This window comes from Dermochelys coriacea, chromosome 4 (assembly GCF_009764565.3).
Source record: "Dermochelys coriacea isolate rDerCor1 chromosome 4, rDerCor1.pri.v4, whole genome shotgun sequence".
Taxonomy (NCBI): Eukaryota; Metazoa; Chordata; order Testudines; family Dermochelyidae; genus Dermochelys; species Dermochelys coriacea.
In genome coordinates this window covers 11,657,145-11,673,635 of record NC_050071.1, presented here as the reverse complement: position 1 = coordinate 11,673,635, position 16,491 = coordinate 11,657,145, and the positions used below count along the sequence as shown (strand labels likewise).

The 16,491-nt window shown below is 45.7% G+C and overlaps 1 protein-coding gene across 1 annotated transcript; it reads left to right on the top strand.

Annotated features, from left to right (window-relative positions):
* Nucleotides 1-5,375: 5,375 nt before the first annotated feature.
* On the top strand, nucleotides 5,376-15,621 carry AREG (amphiregulin). Its single transcript, XM_038400259.2, has 6 exons — nucleotides 5,376-5,551; nucleotides 6,235-6,417; nucleotides 9,412-9,604; nucleotides 10,069-10,227; nucleotides 12,829-12,928; nucleotides 14,513-15,621. The coding sequence occupies exons 1-5, from the start codon at nucleotides 5,491-5,493 to the stop codon at nucleotides 12,914-12,916; spliced, it is 684 nt and encodes a 227-aa protein (XP_038256187.1). The 5' UTR covers nucleotides 5,376-5,490; the 3' UTR covers nucleotides 12,917-12,928; nucleotides 14,513-15,621.
* The last annotated feature ends 870 nt before the right edge of the window (nucleotides 15,622-16,491 follow it).

Genomic DNA, 16,491 nt, shown 5'->3' with positions numbered 1-16,491 from the left:
TCTGCACACGTTTGACACAGGGCATCAGGCAACAATAACTTTCACTTACTACCCGCCCGAGGCAGAGTTGTACTGGCAACCCAGCAGTGAAAATGTATCTATGTCACAGCCACATCACCAGTCCCTTGAGCCTCAGAGGGACTTGATTATAGACCCTGATGCTGTGGGGGTATCTGACACTGGACTCAGGTGTACACGTTGTTTCCCCAGGAGTAATGGTCCCATTAAGAGCTCTTGATGCCGCTAAAACAGTCCATTGAGAAGGGGCCTTCCAATCCTGCAGTAACACTGTGGCAAATCAGGACGATTGTCTCCGTAGTGCATGCAGTGAGTTGGGGTATCTGAGATCAGGGACCACAGGCCAAAATCAAAAGGCCATGAATGAAAGAGGGGGCAAATCCTGCCAACTTCACTCAGACAAAACTCCCAGTGGCTCCAATGACAGTTTAATCTCAGTAAGAATATGGTGAGCACTTCAGGATTTGGCCCTATAGATTTGAAAGATGGGATTCTCTAAAACAGAGACTTCTATGGAAGCAGAATTAAACCAGTGCTGAGTGCTTTATGAAGATCCCACCCTACTTGTCTTGTATTAGACACCCTTGAAGAATGGCTACCCTGGGGAGCAATCAAGTTCAGGAGTGGTTTCTCTGCTTCAGATTTCAGAGGCATGAGTTGCATTCTTCCCCAAGCATGAAACCCCCAGTATCTACATTACTGAGTCAGGGCCGGGTTCTGCCTGTCTTACTCATTGAGTAGCACCTACCCCATAAGTAGTCCCATGCACTATCCTGCATAGTGCTGACACTGTGGCTCTGAGGAAGTCCACAAGGCCAGATGGGGGCAACCACTATAGCTCCAGGGGCGTGGTGCCAATTTTCCCAGGTGGGTATCTGGGCCTTAGGTTTCAATGGGACTAATAATATGCTTAAAGTTAAGCCCTTAGATGCTACTCGGGGTGAGTAAGGATGGCAGAGTTAGGCCCTCAGTAACAGAAACTAATTGAAATGGGCATTAATTTGCAAGGCATGTGTTTATTACATTTCCAAAAGGGTTTAGGAATTCTCATGATGTTACCAGCACTCCCACTGACTAGGGACAGGAGACCGTGGCAATGAATCGAGATTTGGTCAAACTATCATCTTCCAGAGAAATGAGTGAAGAAAGTTTTTGCATCCACCTTCCAGGGCCTCCAATGAGAGTAATCACATGCCCTTCAATGGCCTTATTTCCCCAAGTAAGGCAACCAGAATGTGACTCTGAAAGCACATGGAGAAGGAACAAGTATAGGAAAATATTTGAGATTAATTGAGCATGTATCCAGATTCAAAACTCCCTGGAAGCTAACAAAAGAGGCAGATAAGGCAAGCTTGATGACTCCAGCAGAAGCGAGTAAATGGTGGCATTTCTGCTTTTTATTTTTAAAACCAGACAAGTTCTGAAGAGTGTGAATTAGGCAAATAGCACAGTTCACTATCACAGTTGAACCTCAGCAATGTCATAAAGAACGCCAAAGCTCTCCAAAAAGTTCATTTTTCTTTCACAGGGGGAAAAATGGTTTGCTGAATATTTCACATATGTGAAATGTATTGGAACAAATTCTCTGCTGCTGTGGATCAGGGAAGCTCCATTGGCAGGAGAGATGGTATAGGGTAGAGAACTGCACTGGGAATCAAGAGACCTGGGATTTATTCCTGCCACTGACCTGCTGCAGGACCTTGAGAAGACATTTCCCCTCTGTTTCCCTTCCCACCCTTTGTCTGCCTTGCCTATTTAGGCTGTACAAGTAGTATGCTCCTTGGGGCAGGGGTTGTCTCTTAGTATGTGTTTGCATCTAGCACAATGGGACCCTGGTGTTGGCTGGGGTCTCTAATCGCTGCTGTTACACAAATAGTTCCAGGCAGCGCTACCAACTAAGGTTGTCCTGTTTCCAGTGGCTTGTAACTTTGCTACCTTTCATCGTTCGGGTTGAAATTTTCCACGGCCGGTGTCTGTCTCAGGCTGAACTTTTTGAAAAAGTTTCAGCCATTTCTGAGAACAAGGATAGGTAAAAATATATTGCTTTGCCAGGACTGAAAAAAAAATGCTTACAGCCCTTTCACTGAGATGGAGCACCTCCATGCTTGGGAGCAGGGACTTGAAATTTGGAGGGGGTGGGGGGTTGACGATATGTCATGGATGTGCCTTTGCTGCCCTATGAAAAAACATCCACATTTGGCCAAGTTATAAGCCTTCGGGAAACTTCAGGTCACACACACTCAGGGGAGACTTGTTCGAGTTTGGCATATAAAGTCTCAGAAGATTCCGTCTAGACTGAGCATGTTCCACCCAAGGATTGCACGGGCTGATTGGGATTTTCTCTGCAACTACTGCTCCTGGCTGCTATGGAGAAGGGCACTGGAGCTGAGAGTGCAGAGAGCGTGGAAAAAATAGGATGTGATCATGTAATTAAAGACTTTATCAAAGTGCACACACGCAAGGGAGCCACATTAAGGCTGCCCAGGCGACTGTAACTCTTGCATGTCCAAACGTCGGAGTGCTTGATTTTGCAACCTTTGTGTTCTTTTAATGCATTTCCTTGGTTGTTAAAAAATTCCATCCTGTGTAATCATTAACGCCCACATGGGTCATCAGCTGGGCTGGAATCCCCCTCTTTTGATCTCCCTCTTTTAATAAGCCTGTGTTTTGTGGGTGACAGCAATTAGCAGACATTGGTTGACAATTTGGCCCATTGTCTCTGGCTCAGATTGACCTGGATCTAAATATAGAGCTAACCTGAGTTGGACACCTCTCTGAGAGCTATCTATCGCCCTTCGCAGTGTGTAACACAAGGAAGAAGGCGGGATGAATGAATGAATAACATGGAACGCCACCAAGTTCAGCAGAGGATTTTATAAATTTACTGAACTATAAATAAAATATCAACCTATGCAGATTAGAGGAAAAGAGCCAATGCAAAATATCCCTCCAGTTCCCCTTATTCATTTCCAGGAAAGCATGTCCTTGCTTGAAACCTAAATCTTTAGGGGGCCAAAATCTCTCTCCCACAGAAGCTAATCAAAAGGAATCGAAGAGATGATTCACCTCTCATGGTGAAAAACCTTGGGGTCAAATTCCCAGGGCTAGCTTGTGCCTGACCCTCGCCCGGAAGTGCACGTGTGGTGGAAGGACTCAACGAGCCTTCCCTTGCCCCCCTTGTGCGGCCCATGCACTCTACAGACCTTATCCCCTATCTGATGGAGTCAGTGGAGCTGTGCTTTTTTCTAGTGGACACTGGGAGCACAGGGTCAGTTCCCTCCCTGCTAAAGGGGAGCACAGTGTGTGCCCTGGAGATGGTGAGGAGATGAGGCTATAGCTCCCCTACACAATGGCCCAGCAGATCAGGGACGCTATGCAGTAATTCAAGCTGCACCCTGCAGAGAGGTGTAGTAGCAGTCACCCAGCATATGTGCACCTGGAGTTCTAGGGAGTATTCTGTCTCTCCAGTGTAAATACCCCTCTCCCTCCCAATCCCCTTCCCTCACCCCCCACCCCCGCCTAAGTGACACAATGCAGCTGTTACTCATGCCTTACTCAGGCAAACACTCACTGGCTGAGTAAGGAGATCAGCATCTGTTCCTTTAGTTGCTTTTTTGCTGGTGAAAAATCATATTCACTATCATAGCTAGCGTGCGTTCACCCACGTGGCCGGGGGGGGGGGGGGCAGGGTGATTTGCTGGGATCATCCCTGCAATAAAATCCTCATTCCTCTGGGTATGACAAACAACAGGTTCCTATGGCAACTCTTTGCGGCTTCAAAATATTTTCACTTTATTGTGTAATTGAGTCACAGCAGAAACTGGGGGTGTAGGGGTGTCAGGCGTGGGGAAGGACTGGCTGACACTTGGACAGAGAATTTTTCGGAGGACTTTATAACATCTTATACGGTCTACATGTGACAATAGTAATAACACAGGCCCTGATTTTCAGCACATGCTTCAAGTTAACAGGATGTCAGCACAGGTTTAACGGTAAGCAAGAGATGAAGTCCTTTGCTGAATCGGGGCCTGTTTGACATGGTTTTCAGTCTGGTTTCTAGTCCACGACTGGGATGTAGCGTTGCTCTCTTAATCACAGAGCCAGGGTGGCCAGAGCCTTGCCAGGCTCATGGGCCAAGCAGAACGGCAATGGGGTATTTAGGTAGTCCTCTCCTCTGAACACCCTCAGGAAGCCCCAAAGGGGCAGGGAAGGGATGGAATCATGGCTCCATCCACAAGGAGGAAGCCACATGGGGGCGGGGTGGGGGTGTCATCAGGGCTGCACACCCAGAAGCATTGTTCCCCCAAGGCCGTGCTCCCCCCTGCAGCACACTGAGAAGACAGCGCCCTGGGGGGGAATGATACAGAGGCAGAATGGAATGCTCTGGCACTGGGGATTTACCCATAAAACTCTAATCCTTCCAAGCCTGCAAGTAAGGAAAAGCCTGGCCCTGCACTAAATCCCCTACAATCTTAGGTCCAGATCTTGCAAACCCTTATGCACCATCTTAACCAGGCAGTCCCATGGACATCCAGGCGAAGTTTGGGCATAAGGTTTTGTACGGCTGGACGCTGGCTATATGGGGAGAGCCAGCAGAGGGCTATAGCAAGCCATCCTTTCCAGGCAACAGGTGCTAGCAATACCCACTTTCCTTAAAAAGAAAAGGAGGACTTGTGGCACCTTAGAGACTAACACATTTATTTGAGCATAAGCTTTCGTGAGCTACAGCTCACTTCGTCGGACTTTCCTTAGGCACCCAAAGTCTGTTCTCAGAAATAAAAGTCAGTACGAACGACACTTAGAACAGATGCAGAAAGGCGGGGAAATCTTATCGGCACTCCAGATGTTGCTCTCCCCAGAAACTGGCTGAAAAGCAGCAAACACTTGTCGGGATCTTTTTGAGAACAACGGGGGGGAGGGGGGGAGCATTTGCCAAAGATTTCGACATTTGCCTTCTTTGGACCAGGTGTAACTGGAAGGAGGCCAACCTAGGCCAGCGCCAGGGTCAGTCAGCGGGGGGGGGGGGGGGTGCGATCAGATGATGGCCCAGGGAGCCTCTCCGGGGGGACAAACCCGTGCCCTGAGCCCGCGCGTGGGCCGGGGTGGGTGCAAGGCGCTGCAGGGCACGTGTAAGAGGAAGCCCTGCCCGACTTTCACGGCCTGCCCGGGCTCTCCCCACACCCGCGGCCCCGCTAGCGGGTCCCCCTTTGCTCCGGGCCACGCATTCCTCCCGGCGGCCGCCCTGCGCACCCAAGGGTGGCGCCTGCCCCGCCCCGCCCCGCCTCCAGCCGCGATCCACTCCGCTGACGTAGGCCGACGCTCCTGCCCCAGCCCCAGCCGCTGCCGCCTATATAGAGCGGCGGCGGCGGCGGCTCCCTATTGAGCGTAGGCAGCTGGGGCCCGCAGCTCAGCGCGCACAGGGACCCGCCCCGTAGTGAAGCCGACCGGGAGGCCAGGACGCCGCCGTCTCCAATGCGAGCCCTGCCGCCGCCGCCGCTGCTGCTGCTCCTCTCCGCGCTGGCCTGGCTCTGCGGTGAGTGCGGGAGCCGCCGCGGTCCAGTGGCGGGGCGTTCCGCCGGCCCCCCGCCCCGGGGAGGGAGGCGCGTGGCTTCCCGCTGCAGGGCAGGCAGGGCGCTAGGGCTGAGCAGCGGTCAGGTCTCCTAACCCGTGGCTTTCCGGGCTGGACCTGGCTGAAAAAGAGCCCCCGGTGCTGTAATCCGGATTAGAAACCCCTGTTTCCTTCAGCCCGGCCAGCAGAGTCGGTTTTGCTCATCTGGTAGGACTTGCCATGGGCCGGTGTTGCGCTGTCCAGGGGTCAGCTTTCCGCTGGTGGCCAGATGGAGGAAGGCTATTCACTCTTCAGCAATTTGGAAACGGCTGGTATCACTCTAGAAACTGACTTCAATCAACCCCTGTTCTGCCTTTTGTGGGGTAGCATGGCCCCCTGCAGTCCTCCTGGGTTTTGGGTCTGTCCCTGCTAAGAAGAAGAAAAACTAAAACCCAGTCTTCGTTTGTTTTACATCATTGGACTGGCATAAGTGAACTTGCCTTTGAAAAGCTCAGCGCTGCTTCTTTAGTGACTAACTTGTGAATGATGGCATGTGTTCAGTCGCCCCTTAATGTGTGCACCACGGTTGAACACTTTTGCTGGCTTTGATTTGAGGGGTAGGCCTGGGATCCTGATTCACTTTAACACGTCTTCATTCTGTTCTGTAGGGTGCCCACCTGCAGCTGGATTAGGACTAAATGCGACCGAGCAGGAGGAAAATGTGCCTATGGTATGGGACCACAGTGTGGCTGGGAGCACCGTGCCTTCAGGAATGGACTATGAAGATGCTGAAGAGGACGAGGAGGAGGACCCAGCAGCGCCTGTATATATTGTAGATGATTCAATTAGAGGTGAGTTGAAGTGATGCTTCTGCGTGTTGCCCCCCAAGGATCCCAAATCGTGTTTGACCAGGATAATGTATCACATGGACACAGGTCACTTAAAAGATGGAGAAATCTCTTTGAGTGAGCTTGCTCAGTACTTGGCTACTAACTGTTACATGCAAGAATAATCTTCTTGTTCTAAAGATGACTATTTTGACACGCCTTGAACTTGCCTTCCATTGATTTGTGCATCCTAATATTACACTGCTTGGTTTGAAAAATATATTGGCAACCAGTGCCAGTGCAGGACGTTGAAGCATTTTAGCATTCCCCAAAAATCTAAAACTTTTTAGCTGGTATTCTCTGCTGGTGTAGTTACTTTAAAGTCTGACATATGAAGTGGATGGACTTTCATATGTGCCCTGTACTACTTGCTCTCACGAGGTGCTAGTTGGTGTGGAGTTCTTGCAAAAATCTGGCTTAGAATTTTTTGACTTGCAATAAAATCAATGCAACTTCTCTGCTGGGAAGGAGCTACCAGGTACCTAGTAAGCACCAGTTTATTGTCCAATGATTGGAGTATGTCTAGACTAGGATAAAAGGTGGGTTTTTAAATAGTAACTACTGGTCTTGTCCAACGTGTTCTTAAAACATTAGTGTAGGTGGGGCAAGCTTGTATTGTAACATGTTAGCTGGTTGAGGTGAACCCTAAATACAGCTTGTCCACACCAAAGCTTTTAACTTAAAATTCACATTAGCAAACATTATAATCTTTGTGTTTAGATGAAGCCTCCAAGTTGCTCATAACTGTTTTGTATGACTGTGATCCAGGAAAGCACTAATATATCTAAAATGGTGACTAATAGTACAGGGGCTTCTCCTGTTTGGCCCATGCCCTTATATGTTAGGGAGGCTTAATAGGGAATGGCAATGGAAAAAGTCAGAGGGCTACTTACAGGACTTGAAGTCAGATCTGCAGTCTATAAGGTTGTCCTTATATTTAACATCCAATAGTCTGCAAGCTCCAGTGTGCTATGGGGCATAATCTGGTTGCCATTAGTCAGTGGAAAGATGCCCATGATTCCAGTGATAGTTCAAAGGATCTGGCTCTTAGACACAAGCCTGAGCTACAGTGTTCTAAGTAGAACTTGCTTCTTGTGAAGGTGGATTTTGTCTGGGCCCATCTCTGATCTGTTGTGCTGAATGGTCTACGCTTCCATGAGAAAATGAATCTGTCAGCATAAGTTGGGCCTGAAATGTATTGGTTCAAGAGCTCATGGTCTAAATAATAGTTGCACTTGAAACTGGGCTGTTAACCAGAGGCTGCTGTCTTGTTGATGGGGTATGGACTTTTTGCACTGGGCTGCTTAAAGCCCCACAAACTTAAATTCAGCATCAGGTTGCTTGCCATGCCATACCCTAAGATGCCTAGGCAGCTTTAAGGATATACAACTTGCAAACTATTGTTGGTTTGTATTAATAAAACCATCAGGACAATTGGACAACAGTCTTTTCCTTTTAAACCCAAACTGACAGGTTGAGTCCTGTAAGGTAAGGGATGAAAGAAGGACCTACTGTCAAAGTAGATTGTCTTGATCTGCCAAAGTTAACTGAACAGCTGACACCCTTGTCCTGACCATAGTGACTATTGATGGCTTTATTCTTCTAGGGGAAAAGAAACTAGCCAACCAGGCCAGCACTTTTTGGTTTGCCTGCTGGTATAACTAATATCACTTCAGTCAAACGTCTGCTAGCTGAGGATGGTGTCTTCTTCTGAGTAATCAAAATACATGACAAATGTAGTTAATAACTTAAAATGCTCAGGTGTATATTTGGAGGCTTTTCTGCAGCTAAGCAGACTCTGGTTTTATGATAACCAGGGAGTTGAACCAGCCTTTATGAGAACTGTAAGGTCATGAAGCAAATGACTCTCAATCTATGGCTTATCAAATTGGTTTGTAAGTTGCATCATGCCGTGAGAGAGTAAAATATTTATTTGAGAATATGGTGTACTGCTTGCACCCATCTGTAAAGCAAGCAAGTAAGATAAATAACTGTAGTTATTTAGTTCATGAAAAGGACTAACAGTATAAATTGATTCTCCTTGCTGTGCATTCATGTGTATATTGTCTGCATTCTAGAGGCTGCTAGGACTATATATTATAGCTAAAGAGAAATAGCTTGTCCTCAGTATTTAAGGATGTTACCATCTTTCTTTTGGAATGTAAAGAAAGGCAGTATAATTGCCTAGGCTAGCAGTTGAAGTTAAAAAATCACTTGCAGCATCATTAGTTTCTGAAATGTATCTAATCTGGGATGACAATAGCAACAGCAGAAGTAGTAGACCTGAAGTGACTTTAACTCTGGTGTGAAATTTCCTTTCCAGTATAAGATGTGAAGAGCTCTGAAGTAGGCATAGTTACACACAATCTATCGTATTGCACGTTTCTTTTCGATCAATGTATCCAACATAGCCATTGGGGATATCCTCACTCTAAGGTGTGAGGTCAAAATCTGCCTTTATAGGTGCATGCTGGCACCTGATTGACAAGTGCTACCTCTGCTCACTGATGCGGTGGGTTTGGGGGTGGGGGGGGAGTCCTAAGTCAGTGGTTGCGGAACTTCACTCATAGTAGACCAAATCCTGTTTGTCTTGCAATTATTGTGAATAGTCCATTTGGCCAATTCTTCATCTTGGCTTAAACGTGCCCCTGTAAACTAATACAGCAAGGACACCTTAATCAGTGTTTTATCTGAATTAAAAACCATGTGAAACAATGCTTAAGTTTTCCCTTCATCCTTCTATAGGGGTCATGTTTGAGGCTAAGTGAAAGAATCTTGGCCAAAGAATGCTTAGTTATAAATGTTCATTTGCATATAAATGGTTGTGTGGTTCCCCTCCCCCCCCGACTCATTTCCTCACTCTTTTGCTGTAGGGTTAAGGCCTAAGGTATAATTCCATGTTGAACGGGATTAGCTGTTATAAATTCTGGACTGAACATGACTTTATCTCTTTCCCAGTTGAACCTGTGATTAAACCCAAGCAAACAAAAACAGATCAGGAAAAGAATCCTGATAAAACAAAAAAGAAAAACAAAGGGAAGAAAAATAAAAAGAAGAAGAAGAAAGGAACACCATGTGAAGCAGAATACAAAAATTTTTGCATTCATGGTGAATGCAAATACCTAGAAGACCTCAAAGAAGTAACATGCAAGTAAGTTACAACTCAGAGGTTGTCTAGATTATAAAAGTGTATCTGAATCTATGGCAAGGTACTCATTGCGAATAATGGCTTAGTCAGAGGGAAATCAACTTGGTTCAACCTCTTGGATTGTCATGCAAAAGAAGCTTTCCGCCATGTAAACTAAATGATGGTGGAATTCATAAGCTGCATAACGAGCCACTGAACTCATCAGTTGGCCATAAAATTGAAAGCAGAAAGAATGAAAAGGTGTGCCTTCCTGAAACATCACACCCAAACTGATCTCAACTTGTTTTAATACCAACAAACCTTGGGCTAGAATGATGACTGCATTTCCTGCAAATTCTCTAATATTAGCACCTGGACCCCATGTCAATTGACTGAAATGTCACCTGAAGGCGCCTGTTTGCTTGGCTTCAGACAGGCCACCCAATGTTGCTGGAACTAATGCTGATATTAATGTGGGTTATTTTCAGGTGTCATCAGGATTATTTTGGTGAACGCTGTGGTGAACAGTTCATGAAGACTCAGAAGAAAAATGACATAGGCAACTATTCAACAACGATATTGGTGGTGGTAGCTGTTCTGCTGTCCAGCATCAGCTTCATTGCGATTGTCGTCATTGTTATAGTGCAGTAAGTAAAGCTAGACGGATAGACTTGGAAGTGCTAAATTAAATAGTAGCTTGTGCAGTATGGTACCATTACAGAACAATACTCTGGGGTTACACTGCTGCAGAGCAGGTTAAGTGTGCTCAGCCCTTCATGTGCATAAAATAAGACTGGTCCCTGCCTTGAGGAGTTTACAGTCCAGCATGGATTTAAAAAAAAAGTAAATTGATCGATCAATGGAGATGAGGTTGTAAGGTGACCACAAAAGTGGTTGGCTGTGCATTGAGCACAAGGAGTCTGGGTCGGTCACTCGTGTTCGGTTGTATAGCTTTGCCATAGCTGGGAGCAGAAGTGACATTGGAGGACACGGAAGTGGAGACTAGTGGTGAAAAATGCTAATGCTAACTTGTTCAGTTGGACAGTCTCCATTACAAGTGGATAATGTCGTCTAACAGGAACATGGAGCTCCATTGATGTCCAAGGGGAAGGTGGGAAGTGGAGGTGGAGTATGACTGTATAGAGCTCTAAATGTACTCTTAACTTCATAGGAGTAGGCCATCTAGATCACTAATCCCAGACAGAAAAACTGTAATATATATGCTTAGTGTAATCTCTATGGACAAGAAATTGATTTGCAAGAAACTCAGGCAAAACTCTGCCTCTACACTCAACCAAACCTCAATATATTGGACACGTAATGGGGGGACCAAAAGTCATTCTTGTCAAGAGCAAGCTATCAGTTTACAAACAAACTAAGTTGCATAAGTAACTGCCTCTTGAAAAACTGAACATGAGGGACATGGAGTAATTGCTAACCCAAAATCTTGCTGACTTTACCAGCATTTTGGTTCAGGTGGTGATCTAAATGACATTTATCTTGGATAGGCACATGCGAGGGGGGGGGGGGGGAGTAAATGGGAACTATTGAGTTCCACCATGCCAGGTTCACAAGATCATGTCTTCAAGGCTGGTGCCCAGAAAGCACAGTGAACTTGTGCTCTGGTATATTGCCTTGATTCTTATCTCAGTGATGTTACTCATGCAACTGGGTGACCACAAATAAAGTAATTCCATTGTTACACTGGGGAACTAGAGCCCAGTCTTCAGTGAAGCGTTCCTCATGTGGGCATGTGTCAGATATCTGTCCCTCCCTCTATTCCTCTAAAATGTACAGAAACACCATTCCCAGATAAAGGCTGAGGGCATTGAATGTAGCCAAAATCTGGAGCTCTATCCACAATAAACCATTTGAAAGCTGTTCTTACTAATCCTTTGCAAAATTTGCCAGTTCTGAGCACTGCATTGTAGCTGATGTGTGAAATGCATTGATGACACTCTGGTTTGTGCTTATGTTCCACTTTTAAAAACTTTCATGTCAGTTAGGGCAGGCTGCTATATGATGTGTAGTGAACTAGCGTATAATGCCACTGTGGCACTTAAGCTGGCTACGCAATAAGTCATACTGTACTGCAGCCTGGGTTAATGCAAAGCAAACGCCAAAGTCAGGATCTAAAACTAGACTAGACAGACTACACTAGAATAACTGAATCAGGTACATGTTGTATCTATTCCTGCAATTCAGAAAACAAAGGTGTGCACTTTTGTCTGTTTGTTGCTTCATACTTAAGTCTCATTTAAGAAATGCTGATGCAGACACAAATGGCCTTAAGTATTCACCACATTACAGATGGGATACTTTTCATACTCCATGGTATTGTGAAGAGTAACTAGCTCACATATGAGAAGCATGGGGGTGATTTAAAATAGGGATTATATATTAGTGTGGGATAAGACCAGTTTAATTTTATTTTATCAAACTAGGACCTTCCACAAATGCACCTTTAGGCATAAGCTTCAGGTTTGCAAAAAACTGACTAAAATCGTCCATATCTGAAGACACCCTTGGAAAGAGCCGCTGGTGCTGAAAGTTCATTGAGCATGCTATGTGGTGTCAGAGTACTTCATCTTCAGAGCAAACACCCTTATAACAACCACGTGGAATAGTTAAATGCGACTTAATTTTCTGTTAGATATGGAAGCTGCTTCTTTCTGAAATAGAATGTGGGGTTTGTTTTTTGTTTTTTTGTTTTTTTTTTTTACATTCTCCTGCTGACCTATGGTTTGGGCAAGAAGCCCTCAAATTCTTAAGAACAGTAATAAAAGACAGTAGTTAAAGCAGGCGCGGTTGCGGGTGGTGGTGAATTCTTGGCTTCTATTCCAGAACTGTTGTATAATCTTGGACAAGGTACTTGGGGTAGAATTTATCAAAAGCGCTCAGCCTTGGCCTGTTACCTTTGGAAATCAATGGGGGAAACCGATCAAAATGAGGATTGTGATATTTAACCCTTTCTTGTAAAGCACATGGATGAAAAGTCCCATGGAAATGTCCAGTATTCTAGAACTTGGAATTTCCTTTTGCTGGACCCAGCCCTGGAGCTGTGCATGGATTACAGCAGTGTACGGTCCAAGCTGGAGAATGCTTGGCAAACAAAAGCAGTTCTCCTGCTTTCCACAGGCTGGTTCCTTAGAGCTACAGCCTGACTACTGGAGGATACACTTTAGGGATGGGGGGGCAAACATACGCACTCAGAATGAGCTCTAAACCCTAATGCTTTGACTCCACAGGCTCAGGAAAATGTATCCTCAATGTGAAGAAAAGGAGGAAAGAAAAAAGCTCAGACAAGAGACTGGAAATGGCCACGTCGGCGTGTAAAGGAGAGCACAGGTACAGAAGGACATTGCGTTAGTTTGATATTCTAAGCTTGTACCATCCACAAATCACTTGCACACTTCATAATTCTGCATAACCAGGAGTTTTAGACTCTTGCTCTGTGCACAGCTGTTTGGAAACAGGATCCTAAACTCCTGGTGTGGGTAATAGCCTTGTTGGTACTCGCAGAACCTGTTGTCTTTTATGCAGAGGCAAGGGATGGGAAGACCCTGAAATGCCTGATCACAGGTGAATGACCTGGTAGCCTCTTGTCTCCATCAAACCTTGACAAACCTAAAGCCGCAGGAATTTCTGTGTGGGTCTAAAAGCATCCAGGCTCCCTTCTGTGTCTGCTTTCCCCTGGTTCACAGGAGGGGCTGGAGCTGAGGGAAAGCCTCACAAAGGGGGCCATTGGCAGAATGGGAGTAGTACAGAGCCTCCCTCCCCATGGGCGCTCTGGCAGTTTGAAGCATGTGCTCCCTCTGAGGTCACAGACTGCTTCTGAGTCATGACAGAAGAAGAGATGGAACGTGGGCCACCTGAGGGGAGGGTGCCAAGCACTCCTTTCCCTGTCATGGGCTTTTCTACTCATTCGGTTACCGAGGGAGGCTGCGTAGTATCTAAATAAGTGATGTCGGCACTTAGCTCCATGAAAGTCATTCAGACTTTGCCTTGGAGACCAAATTTCCTCCGTACAAGAACAGCACAAGCTTCCTAACAGCTTGTCCCCGCCTCGGCCTGCAGGAGCCATATTTAAACGAGGAAAGGAAATGTCTAGTCGGTTGATACAGACATTGTCCACTTGAGTGCCTACAGTTCTGCCAGCCTGCCATGATGTGGGCATCTGTCCTGTTGGAGAACTGACACCACCAGCATGTATTTGCATGGGGGGGGATAAGAGGAGAAGGCAGCACATGGCCTAACTGAGTGCTGTAAAACAAATTCTCTTGCATGTCATGCCTTGGCTAAAACCTTGTCATGTCCTAGCTGTATTTAAATATGAACTAGTGACCTCCATGTGACTTGATATCCTGGCAGCTCTCTGAGCCATCCAGTTCTACTTGGTCTTTCAGTCCTCCCTAAAATCCCTTTAAAATCTAGCTTTATCCCACCTACTTATGCAAAATCCAGATGGCATTTTTTTTAATGCAGTAAGCTATCACTTCCCCCTCATCTCAGAGCCAAGGATGCCTGGCATATCTAGCTCATTGACTATAAGGGGCTGATGCAGTTGGCCAAGAAATAACTGGAAAGAATAATCTTGAGTACAAGCCATGGGGCCACATCTTGAACTGTTGTAAACTGTAGTTGGTGGATATATGCAGATTTACACAAGCTGGGGATCTGGCCCCATAGCTTTAGATTTATGCCTGGACCAGTTGATGCTTACTGCTTTTTTTTCCCCCAAGGAAATAAGTATTCAGGCCTTAAAGCTTCTTTGATAACTGCTAATAGAAGGGCAGTAAGAAACCCCAAATCTTTCAACATGTAGACTCTGACAGCAAAGACTGTGTTCAGTTTGTTGTGGCTTGACTTTTTTAAATCTGGTCATAACTTGCTTTGCCCTTCACATGGTATGATTTAGTCTTTCTCTTGCAGAACATGAAGCTGAAATGACCTTTGCCGAAGCTGCAGAGCAACTCCTTCATGAAGATACAAGCAGGAGATGGCCAGTGTTGGGGCCTCCTGGCAACAGCTCCTAGTGGCTCCACTCAATCAATATGGATCCTGTAAGGAGGCATCTGAAGAACAACTTGATGCTGAGAAACTAGCTGGGCAGGGCTGCTGCCTCCACATTGGGCAGCCAAGATGTGTTGGATGTTGCAACTAGAGGGTTAAAAGCACCACTGTTAGGAGCTACAGGAACTTCTGACATTGGGCCCTGTCCAGTCATTGATGGAAGACTACTATCTTTCTGCTGCTACCTGGATAACATTCCTTCTGACTCTTGCTGTTTGCTGCGAATGTCCTGCAGTCAGGCTTGTTGTAGAAAATCTCCCTTAAATGGAGACCATGGCTTTAAGGAGAACAGAGCTTGATGCACCACTCTTTCCCATTTTTACATAAAAGGAAGTGGGACGAGATTTGATTAAGCTTGTTCCCCAGATCTTTGACTGGAGGTGCACTACAGGTGTAGGGACAAGCTTTCTTCTCCCACCCCTGTGATCCTACGTGCTGTATCTGCTTTATTAGTAACAGGCCAGGAATCTGAAGGCTTGTCTGCACCACAGGGGTCTGAATTCTAGTGTGCTGTGGACTAACTGGTCTGTGTCAACCTTGCTGGTGCATGCTACAGATTTACCTCGTGCGGAGTTGCATAGTCCTGTTTCAAGCAGTAATGCACACTGGGAAACTTGCAATGCCAGCAGGGTCCACATAGTCCAGTTTGCACATGACATACTAGTTCAAACTAAAACATGGTGTAGACAAGCCCTGACTCTGGTTCTTCCCCAAAATCTACTCATGATATCTCACTGAAGATCCCTTGTAATAAACCTGGGCCCTGATCCTGCGAACACTTAAACATGAGTAATTCCATTGACTTCAATTAGACTATTCATATGAGAAGTTATGCACCCATTTGCTGGGCTGAGTGATTGCTTTGGAGTCTCAGTTAGAATCATAGACTATCAGGGTTGGAAGGGACCTCAGGAGGTCATCTAGTCCAATCCCCTGCTCAAAGCAGGACCAGCCCCCCACTAAATGATCCCAGCCAGGGCTTTGTCAAGCCAGGCCTTAAAACCTCTAAGGATGGAGATTCCACCACCTCCTTAGGTAACCCATTCCAGTGCTTCACCATCCTCCTAGAGAAAGATTTTCCTAATATCCAACCTAAACCTCCCCCACTGCAACTTGAGACCAATACTCCTTGTAGATTGTCTCCAGGTTTTTCTTCTAGTACCTTGGACAATGAAAACCTTGATCTTATGAACTTAAAATTAGAACAAAGAACTATGTGCTGTTGCCCCAGCTAAGAAATACATTAAAGAAAACATGAGCACTCTGCAATTCCAGAAAATGTGGAATCAAACCCTTAGTTTTCAGGTATTCCTTGGGTCTTTTTTTTTTTTTTTTTTTTTTTACAGATCCTCTGCCAGATAACTTTAGTCATTTGTTTATGATCTCATTGTCCATAGCTTCCTCCCTGGGCTTCCAGATCTTGGTACACCGGACCCTCACTAGAACGTGGGATTTTGGATCCATGCATGGTACTGCGTTAACACAGGGACCGCATTAAAATGAATTGTAATTAAATTTGGCATCCATGGCCATGACTGCATTATATGTGAATTCGCCTTCTATAGATGTGCATTCTAGCAAGGGTCTGGTGTACTTCCAACTAAACCTCAAGTAATAAGATGAAGTCCTAGAAGCCTAAGATATAAAATGTTTTTTAGATTCAATAATAGAGAACCCCTCTTCTGGAGAAGAGCTAGAGTAAGATGCTACTGCTTGCTGAATATCAACAGTATCTTTTATAGATGTTGTGACTTCCCCCCCCACCCTTGAAATGCACAGAATTTTCTAAAGTACTTTGTCTTAAAAATCTCCTTTTGCTGATCTGTGTCCTTATGATC

Excerpts from the sequence above, each read along its gene's own strand:
- AREG (XM_038400259.2), top strand. The coding sequence starts at position 5,491 with ATGCGAGCCCTGCCGCCGCCGCCGCTGCTGCTGCTCCTCTCCGCGCTG. Across the intron at positions 5,552-6,234 it reads CGCGCTGGCCTGGCTCTGCG|GGTGCCCACCTGCAGCTGGA; the intron begins GTGAGTGCGGGA and ends TCTGTTCTGTAG. Across the intron at positions 10,228-12,828 it reads GTCGTCATTGTTATAGTGCA|GCTCAGGAAAATGTATCCTC; the intron begins GTAAGTAAAGCT and ends TTGACTCCACAG.